Source organism: Hypomesus transpacificus, chromosome 21 (genome assembly GCF_021917145.1).
Source record: "Hypomesus transpacificus isolate Combined female chromosome 21, fHypTra1, whole genome shotgun sequence".
In the NCBI taxonomy this organism is placed as follows: Eukaryota; Metazoa; Chordata; class Actinopteri; order Osmeriformes; family Osmeridae; genus Hypomesus; species Hypomesus transpacificus.
In genome coordinates, this window is record NC_061080.1 from 10,000,657 (window position 1) to 10,024,469 (window position 23,813).

At 41.7% G+C, this 23,813-nt stretch overlaps 1 protein-coding gene across 2 annotated transcripts in view; it reads left to right on the forward strand.

The window, feature by feature from the left end:
• The first annotated feature begins 15,056 nt into the window (after nucleotides 1-15,056).
• jag1a (jagged canonical Notch ligand 1a) overlaps nucleotides 15,057-23,813 on the forward strand; it is a 40,243-nt gene continuing 31,486 nt past the window's right edge. For both annotated transcript variants that reach the window (XM_047044297.1, XM_047044298.1), the window contains exons 1-3: nucleotides 15,057-15,421; nucleotides 15,875-16,177; nucleotides 20,794-20,851. In XM_047044297.1, the coding sequence (XP_046900253.1) occupies nucleotides 15,347-15,421; nucleotides 15,875-16,177; nucleotides 20,794-20,851 (436 nt within the window). In that variant the 5' untranslated portion in view covers nucleotides 15,057-15,346. The remainder of the gene's footprint in view (nucleotides 15,422-15,874; nucleotides 16,178-20,793; nucleotides 20,852-23,813) is intronic.

Genomic DNA, 23,813 nt, shown 5'->3' on the forward strand with positions numbered 1-23,813 from the left:
TTGCAGGTTTTAGATGACGTTTTGTGACATAAACAATATAATCCTAATAAATGTCTTTGTTATATTTGAGCTAATCAGCGGACATCTCTCAAATTAAATGCACCAGCATGCCTTGGACACTTATTTCCAAGACTGCCCAAAATGTACACATAAATCAAAAGAGAAGAAAGTATTTATTATATAACAGCCTAGACTATTTAGAGAGGGTGGCCTTGCCATGTTTCTTTTACATTTAGGTAAAACAAAGAAGAACTTAATTTAATTGCATTTCCTTCAAACAAACTCAAGCGCTCCCGGCATTTGTCTGTAAACATTGGCAAATGAGTACTGCCAAGATGTACAGACCATTTGCCTCTTTTTCAAAAGAAAGGTTGCCTAGATCAACTTAAAATACAGTCTTTGAGCTGGCACATGTAGGCCGTAAGGTGAACCCTATTATCGTTTCATTCCGCTCCACAGTCTGGCATCTACACAATCTTTAGCTCATAAAAAAGAACGAGTCGTGCTAAGCTACCAAAAAAGTTTGTCGCAAAAATTCCAGTCTTTTGTCGATGCGTCTATGTTTTATGCAGAACTGACCACTCCACAGAGACTGCCCTTCTTTCAGTCACCACTGCCCTCCAGTAGGCCAGAGCGGGGCGGATCTACCGGGGTGGCAAGGGGTGGCAACTGCCACCCTAAAAATAGCCTTGCCACCCCAGCTGCCACCCCAGTTGGCAGCTTTGAAAACAAAGAAAAGTTGCGACTCATCCGACATTTGCGAGAGCGAATTTCTAATATCCGACTGCAAGTGAATGCAGCCGAGTTGGACATTTGCCAGTGCGCATTTCTAATATCCCACTACAAGTGAATGCAGCACTGGATGACTCCAACCCCCCTCCCCACTCCGCCAAGTCGGACATTTGCGAGAGCGAATTTCTAATATACAAGCCCAAATAAAATCAGTGGATTTTTTTTCACATTTTCTGCGGTTATTCAGAGTGACAATCTGCAGAATTCCGATTGCATTCCTGTTCTTGTGTCAGAGCTATCGAAGATGTTCCACAACAGTTTGACGCCGAATATGGTCGATTGAATGTTGACAGACTTTGCAGAAAAGTGTTGATCCATTCTCATAAAGATCGCCTGAAAACTCCCTGGCCCTATCTATTCCTGTAATTTTGTTTGATAAGTGTTTCCGTGTCAATTCTTCAGGGCTGAATCTGGGCATTTTTGACTTAATGTTTACATATTGTCTACACTAACGTGAACATTACTATCAGGTTCAGGGTTGACAAACTTCCTTTGATTGCTATCACAGACCTACTACCTACACTGGTGGTAATGGGCTCTGTTTAAAGGTGAATTATTTAGAAAGAATAGAGACGTAATATAAGTGGACAAGTTCAGTAAATGTTTGCCTCAGACCAATGCATTCTATTTGAAGTTCCGCCGGTTTTTGTCGGAATTCTGCTCTTGCGAATTACGTTTGGGCCTGATAATATCCCACTGCAAGTGAATGCAGCACTAGACAACTCCAATCACCCTCCCCAATGCGCTGAGACCAAGGTGAAATCTGTTTTATATTCGAGATTCAACAGACATTCATATTCGTACCTCCGTTCAGACTCCGTGTCATATTTAGGGACCGGGGTAAAAGAGTAGACAGTCTGAATGCCGAAAAACCTAACAGACATTTGAATACACACAATTTTCAGTGCTTCTTCAATATCTTTGTCAAAATCGACCATACAAACTTCGAACTTTTTGCACATTCTTCTACTACTAGCTGACCAAGTTGTCCAACCTTCGGTTTGGTTGAATCAATGAAATCAATGAAAACATACATGTTGATTTGTTTCCTCAATATCTTTGATTTAAGGCTTTAATAATGTGCCATAATAATATAGCCTAATGTTTTTGAGTTAAAACGTCTTAATTTGGGGGCATTCCAAATAAACATTGATTCCAAATAAACCTTGATTAATATGACTGCGATTAAATCAGCATATATACTTCTGCCATGGGGGTGCCACCCCTCAAAATCTTCTGCCACCCTCTTGCCATCCCATAAATATTTTTCTAGATCCGCCCCTGCCAGAGCGGCTTCCAGGTCTTCCGTCATCATTCTGCTGGACCTTTCTGCAGCGTTTGACACGGTTAACCACCAAATCCTACTCTCCAGACTTTCTGAGATGGGCATCACTGGCACTGCACTCCAGTGGATCTCATCCTACCTGTCGGGAAGATCCTACCAGGTCTCCTGGGGAGGCAAACTGTCAGGCCCTCGCCAGCTCTCCACTGGTGTCCCACAGGGCTCCGTCCTTGGACCCCTCCTCTTCTCTCTGTACACCACCTCACTTGGACCAATCATCACCTCCCATGGCTTCTCCTACCACTGCTACGCTGACGACACGCAGCTGTACCTGTCGTTCCCCTGACTGATCCGGGAATCTCAGCTAGGATTGAGGCCTGCCTCACAGACATCTCCGCCTGGATGACCGAGCACCACCTCCAGCTGAACCTCGCCAAAACAGAACTTCTCATCATCCCGGCTAAACCCTCCATCTCCCACGATTTGTCAATCACCCTGGGATCTGCGACGGTGACCCCTTCATCCTCTGCCAGGAACCTTGGGGTTACCATGGATGACGAGCTCTCCCTAGCGGCCCACATTGCCGCGGTCTCCCGGTCTTGTAGATTCACCCTCTACAACATCCGGAAGATCAGGAGATACCTGTCTGAGCACTCCATCCAGCTGCTAGTCCAAGCACTGGTCCTCTCCAAGTCGGACTACTGCAACTGGCTGCTCGCTGGTCTCCCAGCATGTGCAACCCGCCCTCTTCAGAGGATTCAGAACGCAGCGGCCCGCCTGGTCTACAATCTACCCAGACGCTCCCGTGTTACCCCGCTCCTCATCTCTCTCCACTGGCTACCCATCAACACCCGTATCGGATTCAAGACCCTGGTACTGACCTTCCGAGCATTGAACGGGACTGCACCCGACTACATCAAGTCTCTCCTGCAACCTTACACCCCCACCCGTCACCTACGGTCTTCTTCAGACAACCGCCTGGTGGTCCCACAGCTCAAGACCGCCCGGTCCCAACACAAGCTCTTCTCCTGCCTGGCCCCCCAATGGTGGAACCAGCTCCCCACCTCCATCAGGGACACTGACTGTCTCCCCACTTTCAAGAAAAGGCTCAAGACGCACTTGTTCCGGGAGTACAACGGCACTTAGGAATGCTTGGCTGGACCTGATGTTAGTTTCCTCCAGGATCACAATGACTCTTATTGAGTGACTTGTTGCTCTTGTAGGTTAGTTATAACGAAGTTAAGTCTTGTACTCGTTGTGAAATATTTTACTGTTGATTGTTCTTCTACAGGTACAGTCCTGCACTTTTTGTGGTTCAAGTTGTTTTAATTTGTAATTTGTATAACTGCATGCTCTTATGGGTCTTCCCTTTTGGCACTTGTTTAGTTTTTTCACAATGTATGCTTCATGTTATGGCTGCTTGCAATGTTTGGGACTACCTCGTTGTTATGATCAGTGACCTATGCTTTTTGTAAAGCTCTCTCTTGGAAGTCGCTTTGGATAAAAGCGTCTGCTAAATGCATAAATGTAAATGTAAGAACTAGTTTCTTCAGAGCGTAATAGGATGTTGGTGGCACGGTTCGACTCGTGATCGTTCTACACCAATAAGGTTGCTGCTTTTTGTCAACATGGATGGATATGGTTTGCAAATAGAGGATGGGACCTTCCACGTCACCTGGGGGGTATTCCAGGTAGCGGGTTTAACAAACTCTAAGATTAACCCTGAACTCAGAGTTGAGTTAGTCTAACATGGGAAACTCCGAAAATTCGGTTCCAGAAAAGCTGATAGGAGTTTGTTAACTCAACTCGGAGTACGTCAACTCAGAGTTAAGCGCGGGCATGAGAACTATTGAAAGCCAACATCAATGGAGCTCCGATTCTAGGATCCACCATGGCACACGGCGAAAAAAACGTTGCATATTCCACCAAACTTCAGATAAAAGTTGTATTTTGTGTTTATGGTCGAGCACATATTCCAGGAAAAAAGCAACACGGCTGTAGCAGCATATACAAGTGGCGTGGGAGACAATTGCTGCCGAGTCAATGCATACATTTGAAGGCAATAGCCAGTCTATAAATTGAACATTTAACCCCACTGTTTGTTAATATTACAGGAGAAAAAGTGACATACTACGAACCGGTAACGCATTTTGCTTAGGCTATACGCTTGTGATTGTAGCCTCGACGTCAACTTAGTTTTAATCATATTCGACATGATATTCAATTTGTAGTAGCAGTTTCCCCCAACAGAATGTTTTTCATCAAAAGATGATGATGATGATTAAGATGACGAAGAGACATTGACTGCTGCCGCAGAAATGGATGCAGAGAATTATTTATGTAGCTACTGTTAGTTCTCTCAACATCTACTTTTATTTACAGGCTTGTACAGAATTGTCAGTTACACTGACATTGTGAGAATAATTAATATTAAAAAAACGATTTGCACATTCTGATCCTGTTGAACAGAGCATGGATGCTGTTTGCAGTGAGATGTTGATTTAATGGCAAGTGAATTTTGCATGTGGAACTGTGAAATGTAGCTAATGTAATCTCATGCATACCCAGTTACAAGTAAATGAGTTGTACAAATTGCACCTCGTGAAGAAAGTGCCAAAAACTGACCAAGAGATGGTGTAGGCCTACTTAAGGTAGAAGAATAAAGGCTAATCTCCAAAAAGATTTACTGGAACACCAGTTACGGGAGGATGCATGGTCACAGGTGATATTAATTGTAGGAACAATAACCTACATTAATATTAATTGTTGAATTTGCTGAATGTTCTATTTTGACCAAGAGATGTTATACATAGGGCAGAAGAATAAAGGCTGATCTTGTAAGGCTATCCACCTGCCCCCACCTCTCATATGGTAAAATATGGAGTTACTGGATGGAGTCTCAACTTGATGGCTCTCACATCTTCGTAACTTACTGTAGCATTGCTAGACATGTTGATAAGGGTCAAGATTCTGGTGTGATTGTAGTTGTTCTTGAATTGTGAAGAATTGTTCTGTGGATTCTTGATCTCCTGAGACCTTCTCCTCAGCTCTGGCTTGGCCTAGGCCTACTCCTTCTTCCTCACCTCATGCTTTCTATCTCTGGTTTACAATAATCATGGTAGAGTAGGCATAAGAGTTAACTTAATTGATTGCATTCATTTGCAATATGATAAAATTATTATATTATTTAACCTTCATTTGACCATTCTTGCTCTGTTAATGTTAATACACTGTTCAGTTTCCCATTTTCCTTCAAACCATAGGGGAATTAGTTTCGGTTGTTTGGCCAATACGTATATCGACCCCCAACAATGTTGAAATTAGTGATGGGAAGTTCGGTTTATTTTACTGATTCGGTTCTTTGAATCTTGTTCAGTTAGGGGCTACACGTCCACTGCAAACACGTATGATATTCTCATGTAGATTAGTGCATGACATGTGCACCAGCAGATACTATTTCAAAAGAAATTCCTGCATTAAAATAATGTATCATGAGTTTGTATGATTTGGTCATGTATTATCACACTAGCATTTAATTGTCACGTCAAACAATTACACTGCACTAAACTGTAAGTGTAAATGTAAAGTGAAAATAACAAAACCAGTCAGTATGATGACTTGAGCGAATATCATTCACGTCTTACTAAAACAGCGGTCACGCCAAAGGGAATAAGGTAACTGTTTCCTCTACTAAAAAATACAGTGCGGGTCACGTGAAAATGATCCAAAGACTCATAGAAAGACCAAGTCGGGAAATTAACGAATCGTTCGTTTCCTCCAGCTACAGAGCTTATGCAGGTCACGTGAAAAATTATCCAAAGACTCGTAGAAAGACCGAGTCGGGAAATTAACGAATCACTCGTTGAGAGGACTCGTTCCTCCCGATTCCTTATAAGGATTCGTTCAAAATGAAGGAATCGTTCACGAACGACACATCACTAGTTGGGGTGTGCTTGCCTTTCGGCGAGCACAAACCATTGTTATTTCACATATATATTATTTTTATTATTGTTTATTTTCGCGCCCCTAAGGCTCAGTCAATATTTGGACTACATAGACAACGTCGATGTCAAAAGGTTCGTCTTGGTCGCGATTGCGTTGGTTCTATTGGGATTTATGTTCCGTTGCACGGTTTTGGTTTTAATTAAGTTTTTGTGGGAAAAGTGAAGCTAACGGTGGCTAACTTGCTAGCCACAGTCACTGACGCTACTGACGTCACTAACGTCACGAAATATCGCGTGACTACCTCTAGCAGAACATTAGTTTAGCAGCTCGTTAACTTCTGGGAGATAGCTAGGCTAACTGCTTTACTGCAAGGAGGAGCAGAAACGCCACAAGCAAATAGGCCAGGGTGAAAACGATTTAGTCATTTTACTTTGAGATACTTTTACTTTGTGATATGAAACACAATTGTGAAGTGTACTGTACAATATAAGCTGATATAAGGAAGTAGTTACGTCTACTTTCGGAAACAGTAGTCTACTATTTCACTGAAGCATTAGCATCATGACATTAGCCTCTGTTGCCCGGGCAACACATACTACAGCGGTCTATGATGCATCTGTTTTCAATCGTTAAAATAAACATTCTTCTCCAATACATTTTCGTTGTAGGATTTATTATGACATTATATTACAAGTAAACGATTTTTGGGTGAAATTATCATTACCTGTGGTTTCAAACTAGTGTAGCTCACTGCAACACTGTACAGTAGCCTAGTAGGCTACTTACAAAACAGCGTTAGCGGCTAGATAAAGACTACTAACAGACCAGTGCTAGCGGCTAGGTAAAGACTACTAACAGAACAGTGCTAGCGGCTAGGTAGCCAAGTAGGCTACTGTAGCTAACAAAAACATCTCCACAGCTGTTTACAGTACTGTAGTAGGAAGTTAAACGGCGGCACATGTTTTTGGTGAAACTATCTGACAAGTGACTACTAACCTGAACTCCATTGCCACAGCCTAAACTTTGTCAATCTGTTCTTGAAAATAATTAATTTCAGCCTAGACCATACAATGGAAGTAACGTTAAATTGAATTCAACCAACGCAATCGCTACCAAGACAGTCTAGTAGTAGTTGTAGCCTACAATCTACCGGGGCAGCTTCACCACACAGCAGGGCTATATTGCATTTTGCCTTGTTACTGACAATGATCGCTACCACTGCCATTCTTATGAATGAGTGATTTCCCCCAAAAATAAAGGTCAAGCTCATTTACGTTTTTTGGGGCATATTTTCAGTTAGCAGATGATACTATTTGAATCGCGATTCCATCTGAGATAGCTAGCTACTGCTGGTAACGTTGTTGTTAAAATACATTTCAAAGGGGGTTCTTTATTAATGAATTAATGTAATATGAGTAGGCTAAATGCCTGAAAATATCACGAGAAGGGAAAAACTTACAATGACGTTTAAGTTAGAGATTAGGTCAATTTTTACACCGGTCTGCCAATGTATTCGTTTTGATTCAACTATGAGGTTGCTAATCACCATTCCCTCTTGCAGGGGAAATGAGAAGACAACTATTTCATTCTACTCTTCACTCTTAGTATTTTGAGTTGTAAATGAGCAGACAAAAATATGCTTTTAAATCTATGTGGGCTAATCTTTATAAATAATAAGTAGGCTATGCATTTTAATATAAAATATACAGAAATGTAATTTAAATACGGACCCCTGCAACCAACACAAGTAAGCAAGCACACCCTACAATTTCCCCAGAAATTGTACCATCTCTAGTTGAAATAGATTTGCTGAAATAACAGTTACAGGACGGTAGCCTACATCATGTAAATTGTAGGAATCATATGAATCATGTAAATTGTAGGAACAATAGCCGATAGAAAAAGGCTACTCATTGTTGGATTTCTATTTGTAGGCAATAAAGAAGACCAAATATAATTTCAATTATTTTTCTTTATTTCAGTGGCAAAAGGTATTTGGTCAATTCTGAGTGCAAATCCACGGCGAGTAACACTATCGATGAAGACCCAAGGGCTGAGAATGTTGCTAAAATAAATTACAAATTGTGACAGAAAACGGTGACGTTAACTTAGGTATTTATCAGGGAATTAAAGTACATCAAACTGCAGTCTTAAAATCGTCTCCCGGCGTATAACTAAGCAAATTATTTTTTGTTCGAGATTGCTCGGCTGAACCAGGACATGATATGACGTGTCTGCCAACGCTATCAGGCTAAGAAAGTGGGGGCGGATCGGTTGAAACCAGAGTTTGGCATGGATAACCTGCTTTCGAGCAGGTTAGTTTCAAGGAGTAAGTTACCATGGAAACTTACCAAAAGGTTTCGTTACCTCTCTTTCTGGAACGCGGAACTCGGAGTATGCCTCTTTTCAGGGTTAAACAACTCAAAGTTTTCAATAAACCCGCTACTTGGAATACCCCCCTGGATGACCAGAAATTCGGCCCGACAGTGTTTTGCATGTCAGAATCAGAATTCTGTTTATTCGCCATGTATGTAATACAAACATGGAATTTACTGTGGCAGGGAGGTGCAAACAGTAAACATATACTAATCTTGAATTAAGTAAAGGTACAAGAGTTTTACTATTCCTAAGAACTAAACAATCTAAGAATAAAACAAACTAAATAAAAAATATAAAAAAATAAGAGTTTAGAATAAGACTAAGAATGAGCGGCATGAGTGTTCAACATAGTGCAATCAGATACTGGGTAAAATAATTAATGAATGTCAGCGGGAGTCCATGGCCTTGTTGAAAAGGCCAGCAGCAGATGGAAAGAAACTGTTCTTGTGGTGTGAGGTTTTGGTCCTGATGGACCGCAGCCTTCTGCCGGAGGGGAGTAGCTGGAACAGGGAGTGTCCAGGGTGGGAGGGGTCGGCCACAATCTTCCTCGCTCGCCTCAGGGACCTCGAGGTGTGCAGGTCCTTGAGGGTAGGCAGATTGCAGCCGATCACCTTCTCAGCAGTGCGGATAATACGCTGCAGTCTGCTCTTGTCCTTGGCAGTGGCATTAGCGTACCAGATGGTGATGGAAGAGTTGAGGATGGACTCAATGATGGCTGTGTAGAAGTGCACCATCATTGTCTTTGGCAGGTTGAATTTTTTCAGCTGCCGTATGAAGGACATCCTCTGTTGTGCTTTCTTGGTGAGGGAGCTGATGTTCAGTTCCCACTTAAGGTTCTGGGAGAGGATGGTGCCCAGGAAGCGCAAGGACTCCACAGTGTTGACTGGGTAGTCACACAGGGTGATGGGGGTGAGTGGGGCTGTATTCTTCCTGAAGTCCACAACCATCTCCACTGTCTTAAGAGCATTGAGCTGTAAGTTGTTCTGGCTGCACCAGGTCACCAGGTTGTCAACTTCCCACCTATAATCAGACTCGTCCCTGTCAGGTGGGAAGCTAACAACCTGTGATACACTGCGGCTGCAAAAGTGTATGTGAGACAGGCTGATGTTCCTGTTTTTTGCTAGGACTGCACAAAAGAAACTGAGGAACTGGAAAATAACTGTCCTGACACTGATTTAGGACTGTGTGTCCTTAATCTGTTATTCCTTATTCTGTTTTGTACAGTTTTATATATCATATTTCATACTTTTCGGATTTTTTTTTTAATGGTTGATCAGTGTTGTGTTCATTTGTGGAAGAATGAATGAATGAATGAATTGAATGTTACAACAACAACATAAATACTGTGCAAACGTTTTAGGCAGGTGTGAAAAAATGCTGTAAAGTAAGGATGCTTTCAAAAATAGAAATTGTAATCGATTATATTTATCAACTAACTAAATGCAAAGTGAGTGAACAGAAGAAAAATTTACATCAAATAAATATTTGGTGTGACCACCCTTTGCCTTAAAAACAGCATCAATTCTTGTAGGTACACTTGCACACAGTTTTCCACAGTTCCTTGAAGGAACTCGGCAAGGTAGGTTGGCCCAAACATCTTGGAGAACTAACCACAGTTCTTCTGTGGATTTAGGCAACCTCAGTTGCTTCTCTCTCACTTTGTGTAATCCCAGACAGACTCGATGATTTTGAGATCAGGGCTCTGTAAGAGCCATACCATCACTTCCAGGACTCCTTGTTCTTCTTTACACTGAAGATAGTTCTTAATGACTTTCGCTGTATGTTTGGGGTCGTTGTCATGCTGCAGAATACATTTGGGGCCATTCAGATGCCTCCCAGATGGTATTGTATGATGGATAAGTATCTGCCTGTACTTCTCAGCATTGAGGATACCATTAATTCTGACCAAATCCCCAACTCCATTTGCAGAAATGCAGCCCCAAACTTGCAAGGAACCTCCACCATGCTTCACTGTTGCCTGCAGACATACATTCGTGTACCGCTCTCCAGCCCTTCAGCGAACAAACTGCCTTCTGCTACAGCCAAATATTTCACATTTTGACTCATCAGTCCAGAGCACCTGCTGCCATTTTTCTGCACCCCAGTTCCTGTGTTTTCGTGCATAGTTGAGTCACTTGGCCTTGTTTCCAATATGTTTCAACCTACATATTGAATTGATGATCATTACCATTAATGATGATCATTACCATTAACCTTGTTGTGTTGTGTTGTCTGTTTGTATTGTATCGTGTTGTCTGTACATATTGTCTGTGGTTGTTGTTGGTATGAGAGCTGTGGAGATACCTTCCCCACGGATTAATAAAGTATCTATCTATCTATCTATTAGCACCTGTTGCAATTGTTTAATCATACACCTGACTATATGCCTACAAAATGCCTGACTTTGTGCAAGTGTACCTAGAAGAATTGATGCTGTTTTAAAGGCAAAGGGTGGTCACACCAAATATGGATTTGATTCAGATATTTTTTCTGTTCACTCACTTTGCATTTAGTTAATTGATAAATATAATCTATTGACACGTCTATTTTTGAAAGCATTCTTACTTTACAGCATTTTTTGACACCTGCCTTAAACTTCTGCACAGTACTGTAGGTCGTTGATGTAACATTCAATTCACTCATTCATTCTTCCACAAATGAAAACAACACTATTCAACCATAAAAACAATCTTTATGAAAAGTATGAAATATGATATATAAAACTGTACAAAACAGAATAAGGAATAACAGATTGAGGACACACAGTCCTCCGTGTCAGGACAGTTATGTTCCAGTTCCTCAGTTTATTTTGTGTTGGCACAATTACAACAACGACTTAAGTCTGTGCAACACAGTCCTAGCGAAAAACAGGAACATCTGCCTGTCTCATACGCACTTTTGCAGCCGCAGTGTATCACATGCAAAACACTGTCAGGGGCCAAATTTCTGGTCATCCAGGTGACGTGCAAGGTCCCATCATCTATTTGCCAACCATATTCATCCATGTTGACAAAAAGCAGTTACCTTATTGGTGTAGAACGATCATGTGTCGAACCGTGCCACCAACATCCTATTACGCTCTGAAGAAACTAGTTCTGCATAAAACATAGACGCATCGACAATTGCCTGGAATTTTAGCGACAAACTTTTTTGGTAGCTTAGCACGACTCGTTCTTTGTTATGAGCTAAAGATTGTGTAGATGCCAGACTGTGGAGCAGGAATCATTTTCTAAAATACTTTTCATGGTTCACCTTGCGGCCCAATGGGGGAAGGATTTAAAGTCGGCAAACATGAAGCAAAGTTGTTTTCAGAATCAATTCACTATGTACTCAGACTTACTGTCCTAAAGGTATTCATTTAGCAGACACTCTTATCCAGAGCGACTTACAGTAAGTACAGGGGATATTTCCCCGAGGGAAGCAGGGTGAAGTGCCTTGCCCAAGGACACAACATCATTTGTCTTGGCCGGGAATCGAACCAGCAACCTTCTGATTAATAGCCTGATTCCCTAACTGCTCAGCCATTTGATTCCTCGTAAATAATGTATATAACTCCTCATAGCAGCTGAAGTGCATTTCAAAGTGAAGTATCATTATGTATTATTTACATGTATGAATAATAAGTAATAGTAATATTAGTACGAAGTGTTTGGCAGTTTGAAAGGGAAAAGGTAAATGAGACTATGGTTTTATCCCTAGTGCACAGACGTTAACCTTTGAGTTACTCACTGTCAACCTAATGGTCAATCCATAACCAAGGGCTATTGTCCTGTCATGACTCATGAACCAGACCTCAGGTTGTAGTGGTAGGCCACATGGGACCCAAGTCAACACGTAAAAGTTTCGAAATCCTATGTATACCCCTTCCTATTAAACTCAAAACGGTGGTGAATTATCCTCACAATAATAGTCCAGACTATGTTGCACATACATTACAATAATCAAAATACCTACTCCCGATAAATCACTTGGCCAATCACAGATTTCACATTGAGACTAGGCCTTGCAACTGAATTTGTGACCAAGATTGTACTTGGGCAAGCCATTCTCCCATGGCGCATGACCAACCGATTAATCATTAATGCAGAGGCGTATACATGACATCAATAGTTGATTAACCTCACTGTACTAGGTCGACTTTCGCAATGCGCTGCGCACCAACAGGGAAGGACACAGAGGCTGTCCTGAGGCTGTCGGGGAGTTATAGCGTGGGAACTTTTCAAACAGCTACAAGGCTTTGACCTCAGTATAGAATCAGACGGTGTGGGTATAAGCTCTTTTGATTATTGGGACACTATGCTGTCTCGCCTGAGAACCAAAAAGAAAGTGGGAGTGGAGAGGAGCGGAGCGGAAGGGCGGGAGGGATGGGAGGGGTGTGTTGAAGAAGAAAAATGTGAGGTGTACGGTTACAGGAGGTGGAGAATTGTAAATTAATGAATCAAATAAATACAAAGTGTACACAGAAACGTATGGTATAGCGGAATACTATTAAAGAGTTCAGAGGTTGCAGTGGTTGTGGGGGAAAAAGTATTCTCTGTAGTGGAAATCACAAATGACACTGTCATTACCCTTTTTGAAAAATGTGTTCTGCTGAGCTGAAGAGTTGTGCTTGCCACACCTAGAGAGACAAAAATGATGAATTTCTGGTGAATGTGAACTTCCCAGCAGCATATTCTTTACTCAGTTACTCATCCCTCCCCACTCAATCATGAGAAGAGGGAAGTCGGGACAATAACATGAAAGGTGACGAGAGTTCTTTTAATTTGTGGATGGTGAAAGGCAGACTGTGAGTCATTCATTGCCTAATGGTTTTTTAATTGGCTAAAGAGTCAGTCCATGAGAGTAATATCACCGGGGCAATAAACATGTTTATAGTAGCGTTTTGTATATGTCAATTTATGTTTACAATTTATATGAGAAGAGTTGCAAAAGTGAATATATTTGATATGAATGAAAGAGCTAATGTATTTAGGAAGAACCGGTAAAGAATTATACTGTATCAAGGTAATGATGACAACTTTTAAAAAGTGTGTGAGCAATACCAAAGCAAACCACGAGTAAAGGAAAAATGTTTTTACATTTTCCACTAAATTTAAAAAGGATACCAGTCCTAACCCTAATCAAGAATTTAAAAGGCATTGATCCAGAAAAAATCTTCAGAGAACCACAGAGAACCATTGGTTCATACAGCTTGTTTATGCACATCTTCTCCAGTGCATGCTCTTTCATCCCACGTTTTCTTCCATCCCAGTAGGAGCAAGGCTCGCTTTCATAAGTATCATACTGTAGGGTGCCGTGCTGTCATTGCCTTTTCCCATTAAGTCAATTGGTGTCGGGAACGAGCGACAACCGTTTCAGAGGACAGAATCCTGCGGGGCCCTCCTGTGGCCCTTTTCAGAACATAAAACACACACACACAGGCACGAGCAGACAAGTCTGTACCCTGCTACGGCATTGAAATAATCCATTCAAATTTATAGGCCCCTATTGTTGGGCCCGTTACACCCTAGCTCTGTTGTCACCCATGAGTGTCACGCAGTTATTCAGGCGACACTTTCCCCTCAGTGTAAGGCAAGGGGGAGGGAAGGGCTTCTTTTCAGAAAAAAGGGACATCATCTATTCATTGGGGGCTCTTGAAGGGGGAAGAGTCCAGCTGTTCTAATTTGAGAATAAAGACTGAGGGGTGCCTTTGTCCCTTAATTGTCGCAGAGTCTCTATTTCATAAGGGAACGACCCTCCCCCGTTCTCCATCAAAGCTCAAACTTGGGATGGGGTACTAGTGACTTTTTCAAAAGAAAGTCCTCTTTTCTAATAACTGAATACTTAAGTCTCATTCTAAAGTCGGCCCCACCTTTAGTTATTTTGTAAATCACAATTTATGGCACCGTGCAACGACACCCCACATTTTCCAAAGGTTACAGGTTACCGCTTTAGGGGTAAAACGTCTGTATACTCTCTGTGAGGGTTCCTCATAATGATTTAACAGGGGTCAACTACAGGGGTATTTGAAACATTATACAATTTTAATACATATCATATGGGTTTTTAACTATTTTCTCAGCTAGTTCTATACACAGACAAGGACACTTGCATGTTGTATGTTTAACTAAACAATGCATTTGAATCATGATGCTGCTACTGTGTTGACATCATCAGGTGGCTTTTTCACAAATCTTGAAGGAATTTGTTGGGTACAGGCTACATTACTGAGGGACATCATATGCAAGCATCCATCATTTACTGTTGTTTGGTAGAGGTAGTGAGGCGAATTAATGCACTATACTTACATATATATATTTATATTATATCACGTTGGTATAATGATGTAAAGCCATTTCTACACATTGAATAATATATTAACTTTTACTGTGTTTTCTTTTTCGGTGACATGTCTGATCAACCATAGAGAGTAAACTAACTGTGGTTCCATTTCCAGTTAAAATTAAGAAGGAAACGCTAAAGACATCTCACTGTGTGTTTTGTTGACCTATTTGAATAGCACCCATGTGTGGGGGCACTTACACAGTTGCCTGTGAAGCAACTGTAAACATTGGGTCGCACGACATGCATATATGCACAAAAAGGTGCGGCTTCGAGCTCAGTGCCTCTCCTACTGATGAATATTAAGCTGCTGCTCACGCCCCTTGATCCCCTGAACTTGTTGTAAAGCTGGAGCAGTCCTGCCACAGACTGCGTCTTCTTAGCTCGTGGGTATTGTTGTATCACAGGAGCAGAAATATATAAAGAAAAAGGACAATAACAATAGTGAAACGGACAAAGGGGTGAGAGAAGGCGGCAGGCCATTTTTTGCCATTCGAAATCAATGCTGGTTTGAAAAGGTGTTGTTCTCCACTCGTGCATGTTAAAATCGGGGAGGAGTATATAGATCGAGCCGTGGGTCGGCCGGACGTTTAGTTCTGCTGCAAACGGCACTGTCAAAAAGAAGACATGATTTTGAGACGGAGTTCATTATTCTGTGCTGCATTTTCTATAAATGTCTTACTGCAGTGCATATGGATTAAGGTATGTGGATTTACTGATTTACGTATTTTTATTTGCTACACAATCGCACAATATATTGAGTAAAACTGCTTTTACAGGTTGTGATTTTGGAAGATGGTAATTTCATGTGGACAATTAAATTCCATTATGAATTTGAGATAATAAAAAAAAAGTTGGCTAATACTTAAGTGATTTTAGATAACTTTATAAAGGCTTCACATAAGTGCAATTATTATAATTTAGTCATATGGCTACGTGGGGCTTAATAATAATAAAAAGTTCACAAAGTTTGTGTCTGGAAATAGTTTTTACACGTGTTTTGACAATATTGGCGTTGTAGAAATCTCCAGCAACTAAATATACCCGTAGCCCAGAGCAGAACATCAATTGGATATTGTCCGGTTGGCATAATTTTGTTTGTTAGTGTCTCTCTGTCAACATGGTCATAACCGTTCATACTTTTTCTCCGAACAGGTGTCTGTGGGATCAGGACACTTCGAGTTGCAAATCATATCTATGCAAAACGTGAATGGCGAACTCCAGACTGGTTTGTGTTGCGATGGGTCTCGTAACGCTGCGGATCACAAGTGCACGAGGGACGAGTGTGATACTTATTTTAAAGTGTGTCTGAAGGAGTACCAGTTAAAGGTCTATTCAGCGGGCCCCTGCAGTTTTGGATCGGCGTCTACTTCCGTCGTCGGTGGGAATAACTTTTCTTTGCGGAACCCGAGGAGTGACGAGTCGAGGATTGTATTGCCTTTTAGCTTTGCTTGGCCGGTGAGTTAATTGCTTAGTTGTAAAAGCAATCAATGATAATATATATGTTTACTTGTCATGTTGTATCTCGCACTCGCTTCCCACTACCGTGGGCTGCTTCAGTTAAAATCTTCTTAAAATACTTATGACAAGGCTAGTTAAACGTGTATTTTTCCTCATATTATGTCCTGATTTTGACGTGATAAACTGTAAGTGTTATTCATTTGTATCAGCAGCAGCCTTACGTGAAGTCCCTGTCAGGAAATCCGAGTTATCTCTGCCTACACTGAGTTGACATGATACCCCCCAGGCTTAAAACAAGGGCTGTCTTCATTAGAACGCCCCTGGCAGAATGTTAGACAATGGCTTCTGCAATAACAAGCAATAAGCACCTGTGTTATCTCCCCAGCGCGTTTACACACAATGCCCTCGGGAAGCTGTAATGACACAGTAATCGATGCATTCGAATCGTTCCTGTTGATTCGTGTTCAAATTTCAAATGGAATGTCGAGTTTTATTCAGCGAATTGTGTATTGTTCGACATGAGTAAAATGAGATTTCAGAGTTAGGAGGCTATTCTTTGAAAATCAGATTAAAATGGTCTTTATACATATTTCCAGTTTGTAGCCAATGCATAATATGTCTAACTATAGCTTATTTTTTCACCCAAACACCGATTGGTTTACAACTTTTTGTTTGTTAGAGGGTTCCACATCACAAATAGAACAAAGTGATTGGATGTTTGGAGTAGTTGCTAGGAAACGGCCTCACATGGGGTGAAAGAGAACTGAATTGAAGAATGGGAAGGGGGTTGCACTTGCAAAACCACGTTTTTAGTGGTTTTAGAAGACTCAAATCAGATATCTCAGTGTTTCCCCTAGGAGTTTTTTTTTGCAGTGGGGGCAGGTCAGGTCTAACAACCCCCCCCCGGCCAAAACAAAGTGCTAACCCTATATTTTGGAGCTTAATCTAATAGTCTAATAGCTAATGTAATATTGCACATATTTTCGTCCTATTTCCCCTAAATAAATACAATTAGCATACTTAAAGACACCTTACAGTATGTTCTAAATGGCATAAATGCTGCCAATTAATAATTGACGTAACAACTTATTGTAAATGCAGTGGCCTAGCCTACAGATTAAGGTAGGCCACTCGGAAGCATGTACACTGTCTGCTTCATTTGATCCTGATAGGCTAAGCATTCTGTAGCAAATAATAACAATATACCCACTATTTATTCATTAAAACTAGGCTACTTAAGCATAATAATGCACCTAAAATACAAACGTGAGCAAGGGCAGCAATCGCTATCGAATCAACAGACGTGCAATTTCGCTAGCAGGGGAAGAATACAAACAACGAAAATCACCAGTTAACTTAATTTAAATTTGCAAGAACTATAGACTAATACATTAACAGGCTTAAATGAACTGACAACATAAATTATACGACTTTCAATCTCAATTCGCAATCTCAACTGCGCTGTAAAGCGCGTCTGTGCTATTCTCCGACATGCGCTCCAACAATCACGGCTGATAGACGGCCTAAAATTTTGTACAGCTCTAATTCTGATACCGTGGCGGCAGAAATTTAACCGTGGCGGGCCGCCACGGGCCAAGCATGGGCCAAGCATGTCACTGTGGAGACTGTCTATCACCTTCTTCACGAAGGTTCTGGGCATTGTTTTTTCCTGACCTTAAAACACAGACAAGTATAAAAGGCCTGTTGTCTTTGCTTGGTCTTTGTGAACCTGGGTTGCTGCGCTTGACTGGCCCCAAGACATTCCATCTTTTTAACCCTGCCACCCATAGTAACTGGCATGCTAAATGAAGCCATCATCATGCCCTAACTGAACTGTAGTGGGCCAAACAGCTTATTTTTCTTCTTTCCTTTCGGTGTTGCAAACTGGCACGTCCGACCAAAACAACATAATTTTGTGCGTCAGTCACTTTATTGGGCCCTACAATAGCAGCTCTGAAGTTACAAGTAATGTTTCATCCCCACAGGGTCTGTCTTTCTCTCCCACTCCCTGAAACCTTAACATGCGAGAGTTAAGCTCTGGCCCCAATTCAATTTTTACTGAGTTGGGAGGACCCCTCTCTTTATCCCTCATTCTCCGTATTTCATTCTGCCCCAGACAGACAGGGAGGCAGTGATGCTTGTATTAACCGGGAGGGGGCTTGGAGTGCGATGACACAATAGCTTGGGCCCCGACTGGGCCACAGCAAGGATTATGGGACATAATGGGGGGCAGGCGGGATATTGTGGATATGGGGGAGGTAACAGGAAACAGCAGTGATCTCAGCAGAGAGAAAGGTTAGTGAGTACTGCCGCTCGCCAACAAGCCCCCATTTGTGTGGCGTTCTGCTGAATGTGCGATTATTAGAAGTCCGGTGGTCCTATTGCAACTGCGAACCGGGGCTCCATCATCTCCCAAAACCAAGCGGCTGTTATATGCAAGCCATTCCCTGTCCTAAAGCCAGAAGTCCAGAGGTTGGATTGGCCTGCTGGCTTGTCAGGCAGGGGCCTGGGTCAAACTGTGGCCTAGGGTTCAACCTGAGGAACAATGTCCAATGCTAAACCACCAAACGCATCTCAAATGTGACATCAGCCGGCACAGAGACTTTTTCTTTAGAAAAAGGTAGTCGTGTTTTATTGAAAGGGAAACATACTTACTTAAAAACTCAATTGACTTTCTGTAAGCAAAGTCAACCTTTGAAAGTCGTCAAGATGATGTCATTTTATATGTTTAAAGTTTGAAAGCAGAAGATGTTAGCCTTGAAGCTAGACATTATACCATTTCATCATTTGTCATCCTCTGTTTACCTTTCACTCGGCTATGGTCGTGTGAGCTCTGCCCTTCTTGCGGCTCACATTGATGCCTCCCTTCCCTTTCTAGACTTGCCCTGACTTGTTCTATCCTTTCACTTGCTTTTGAACTATTTTCCCACACTTAATCTCCTGCCAAGGAAACCAAAACGTAAATACTGAACCATGTAGTTGGGCTCTATGCCAACCACCCAAATGATATTGCATTGATGGCATTGGTAGGGGGTTGGGGGGGTGGCTCGGCGACCAGGCGATGTTAGGATAGGCATTATTCCTTGGAGAAGAAGTATGTGCTACCTGGCAGATATTCCATAAGGGCATTTGGGTAACCATCTCATTGACATGGTGAAGTGGTGATGGCATATATTGAATGTGCAATCTTGTGAATCTCTTCAGTAATGTATGATCACACATGTTATATCTTGTTTAGTTTTTGGGGTCTTTAGACAAATTGTATGTTTTTTAAGGGCATCTGATTGGTTTACAGTTAATCAACACTTAATCTGAATTGCCCAAGGATTCAACCACTAATGACTTCCTTGTCTGTAAAGGATAATATAAGTCAGAGCAACTTCCCTGCCTTATCTATTTCAGCCAAACATTTGTTTAAATGGGACAAAGTATCAAGGCCACATAAGTCCAACACAAGGGACTGGACAAGACTCCAATCAAAAGCAGACAGGTTAGAGGAGAAAGCAGAGAGACAGAGAGATGTTTGGGGAGTGGGGGAAAGCAGAACATTGAGCCCAAGTCGTGTCTGCGTGATGTGTTCCCACCACTACCCCCCCCCCCCCCCCTCCAAATTTCTGGAGCTTCATTGACGTGTTACGAAGAGAGCGAGTGTGAATGTTGACAAGTGAGTGTCACAAGTGGAGAGAGGCCCACGGCTTTGGACGGGAGCCAAGTGCGGACAAGGTCGTATGCACATGAGCATCGGAACAAACAAACACCAAATATCTGATGTATATTAGATACACACATTTGTAAACTGTCACCTAGAGCGTCTAACACTTTAAAATATGCGCACACTCTCCTCTCTGCACACACACCTCCCTCTCCTCCCTCAGCTCTCCCCTGTCCATCATCCGATACCGGTGAGAGCGATGGTGGCCTTAAGAGAGACAGAGTTTCAAAGAGGTGCCAAAATAATGGATCCTCTACCTCCCCGCAACGCACACACATACACCCCACACATTTACCTTGTGTATGGTACTGCCTTTTCTACCCTTTAACACTCACTGACTAAACACACACACACACATGTGCATGTATGCAGGGACAAACAGAAGTAAGGAATGGGGAATGAGGGAAGATGAAGTAGGGGGAGTGGGGAAAAAAGAAAAAAGCATTCAGGATGTTTTTAAACAATGCCAGCAGTTTGCTCTCTTTATCGCAATCAATGGTGATCTTGAGCTCACCATCCAGGGAAGAGATGGAGAGAGCTGTCTATTTGTTATGGGGTGGCTTGGGGAAAGACAGATCAGCTTAGCGAGTCGCTATCCTCTCTCTTCAATTCAGGGTATTGGAGTAAAGCCCACATTTTGACATGTAACTGGATGATGAAATCTAAGAAAGTACTTGAGGCATTCAAGGTTAATTCAATTAGCGTGAAATTATTTAGATAGAATTGTAAACATGTATTTGTTTACTTTTAAGTGAGTTGTTTGAAAACAATGCAAAACTGCTGACTAACTATGCCTATAGGAATTCAAGTATACTGCAGTTTTGGTTGGCACACCAGGGGTGAAGGGGGTCAAAGCAGCTGGAACTTGTTTGTGACCTGACTTCTGTCCCTTTCCCTGCAGAGGTCGTATACACTGATCGTGGAGGCCTTGGACTTCAACAACGACTCGTCCACGGGCAGTAAGTATTCCCATTAACTCTCTCTCTCTCCACTCCACATCAGGGGGGTATTCCAGGTAGCGGGTTTAACAAACTCTAAGATTAACCCTGAACTCTGAGTTGAGTTACTCTAACATAGGAAACTCAAAAAATTCGGTTCCAGAAAAGCTGATATGAATTTGTTAACTCAACTCGGAGTACGGCAACTCTGAGTTTAGCGCGTGCATGAATACTACCAAAAGCCAACATCTATGGAGCTCCGATACTAGGATTCACCATGGCAACCAACCACAAAAAACGTTGTCATACTTCACCATACTTTAGATATAAGTTTTATTTCGTGTTCATGGTCAATTTGAGCACATATTCCAGAAAAACGAACACGGCTGTAGCAGCGTAGCCTATAGCTACAATTGGCGTGGGAGACAATTGCTGCCGAGTCAATGCATTTACTATTTGAAAGCAATAGCCAGTCCATACATTGAACATTTAACCCCACTGTCCGTTAATATTACAGGAGAAAAAGTGGTGGACTTAATAAAATAGCATGTTCAATGTTACATTACATATAAAAACATATTACGAACAGGTAATGCATATGTTGCTTATAGGCTACGCTTGTGATGGTAGCCTCGACATCACCATGGTTTTAATCATATTCAACATGATACAAAGTTTAAATATCAATTGGTGCCTATTTCAACTTGTAGTAGCAGTTTCCCTCAACAGAATGCTTTTTATCTAAGGATGATTATGATGACGAAGATACATTAATGTATGACTGTCATTGTCATTGTTGAAAAACAATGACTGCTGCCGCAGAAATGGATGCAGAGAATTATGTATGGTAGCTACTGGTAGTTCTCTCCATGTAGCCTACTATTTACAGGCTTTTTTTGTAATTGTCAGTTACACTGACATTATGAGAATAATGAATATAAAAACGATTTGCACATTCTGACAACAGGGCATGCTGTATACAGTGAGATGTTCATTTAATGGCAGGTGAATTTTGCATGTGGAACAGTGAAATGTAGCTAATGTAATCTCATGTATTCCCAGTTACAAGTAAATTTGTTGTACAAACTGCACCTCGTGAAGAAAGTGCCAAAAACTTACCAAGAGATGATGTAGGCCTACTTAGGGTAGAAGAATAAAGACTAATCTCAAAAAAGATTTACTGGAACACCAGTTACGAGAGGATGCATGGTCACAGGTGATGTTAATTGTAGGAACAATAACCTATATGAATATTAATAGTTGAATTTTTCTGAATTTCTATTTTGACCAAGAGATGGTGTACTTGGGGCAGAAGAATAAAGGCTGATCTTGTAAGGCTATCAACCTGCCCCCACCTCTCATATGGTAAAATATGGAGTTACTGGATGGAGTCTCAACTTGATGGCTCTCACATCTCATTGTGTAACTTACTGTAGCATGCTAGTCATGTTGATAAGTAAGGGTCAAGATTCTGGTGTGATTGTAGTTGTTCTTAAGGAATTGAGAAGCATTGTTCTGTGGATTATTGATCTCCTGAAACGTTCTCCTCAGCTCTAGCTTGTCCTACTCCTTCTTCCTCACTCTTGCTTTCTATCTCTGGTTTACAATAATCATGGTAGAGTAGGCATAAGAGTTAACCTTCATTGATATCATTAATTTGCAATATGATGAAAGTTATTTAATCTTAATTTGACTTTTCTTGCTCTGATTTAACTCAAAAATTAAAATAGACAAATAACTGAAATTCCATTGGTATTGGCATTATTTGGTTAATGTTAATACACTGTTCAGTTTCCCATCTTCTTTCAAACCATGTGGGAATTAGTTTCGGTTGTTTGGACAAAATTGACCCCCTACAATGTTGAAATAGATTTGCTGAAACACCAGTTTCAGGATGGTAGCTACATCATGTAAATTGTAGGAATCATATGAATCATGTAATTTGTAGGAACAATAGCCGATAGAAATAGGCTAGGCTACTCATTGTGATGTCTATTTGTAGGCAATGAAGAACACCAAATACAATTTCAATTATTTGTATTTATTTCAGTGCCCAAAAGCATTTGGTCAATTCTGAGTGCATGTCCACGCATGTAACACTAGCGACGAAGGCCCACGGGCTAAGAATGTTGCTAAAATAAATTACAGATTGTGACGGGAAATGGTAACGTTAACTTAGGTATTCATCAGGGAATTAAAGCACATCAAATCGCAAATTTAAAATCGTCTCCCAGCGTATAACTAATGCTGGGGACACTACAGGATAATCGGGCCGATTTCGCCCCTTCGGACAATCCTAGGTAACGTCCCGATTATCTTGATGGTTCTACAGATTATTTGATGTTCCCTTGGTGTGAGGTGTGTCAACAGTGACCGAATCTGCTCTGAAGGACGTCGGAGGTAGCCTGGCTCTGCCCTCCTACGTACTTCCGCTCAATTTGGATTTTGCTTCTGTACTAGGTCTGGGAGCTTGGCTCTGAAGTCGGTTTCCAGAAACACATTTTTTGTAGGTCCAATCAGCGAACAGAGGGAGTGGCTGAGAACGATTACGTTAATATCGTGCACTTGTTTGAGTAGTTCAGTAATGGCGGCGGAGAAAGATGCGAGCGAAACTATTCTGCGGTTGTGGCAACGCTGCCGAATATAGGTTAAAGCCGGAGCAAGAACATTCCTTGCTGAGTTTTGTTGGTGGCCATGATGTTGTGGCCCTCCTCCCCACGGGGTTCGGGAAAAGTTTGATTTTCCAGCTACGGCAGCTAGCTCCGTTACAGTAGTGGTGAAGAAGTTGGTTAATGATTACCAGATGGAAGTTTGTTGTGTGTTTGTTTCTCTCGTTGCTATGCCCCGACGGTCAGGTTTTACAGCGGACCGCCTGTGTCAGCATGACCTGGCATCCTGTCCTGTACACAACTCCGAGAACATTACGTTAAAGATAACGTTCCCGAGGACACAGAAGGGGTAGCCTGGTCCTAACCAGACCCTC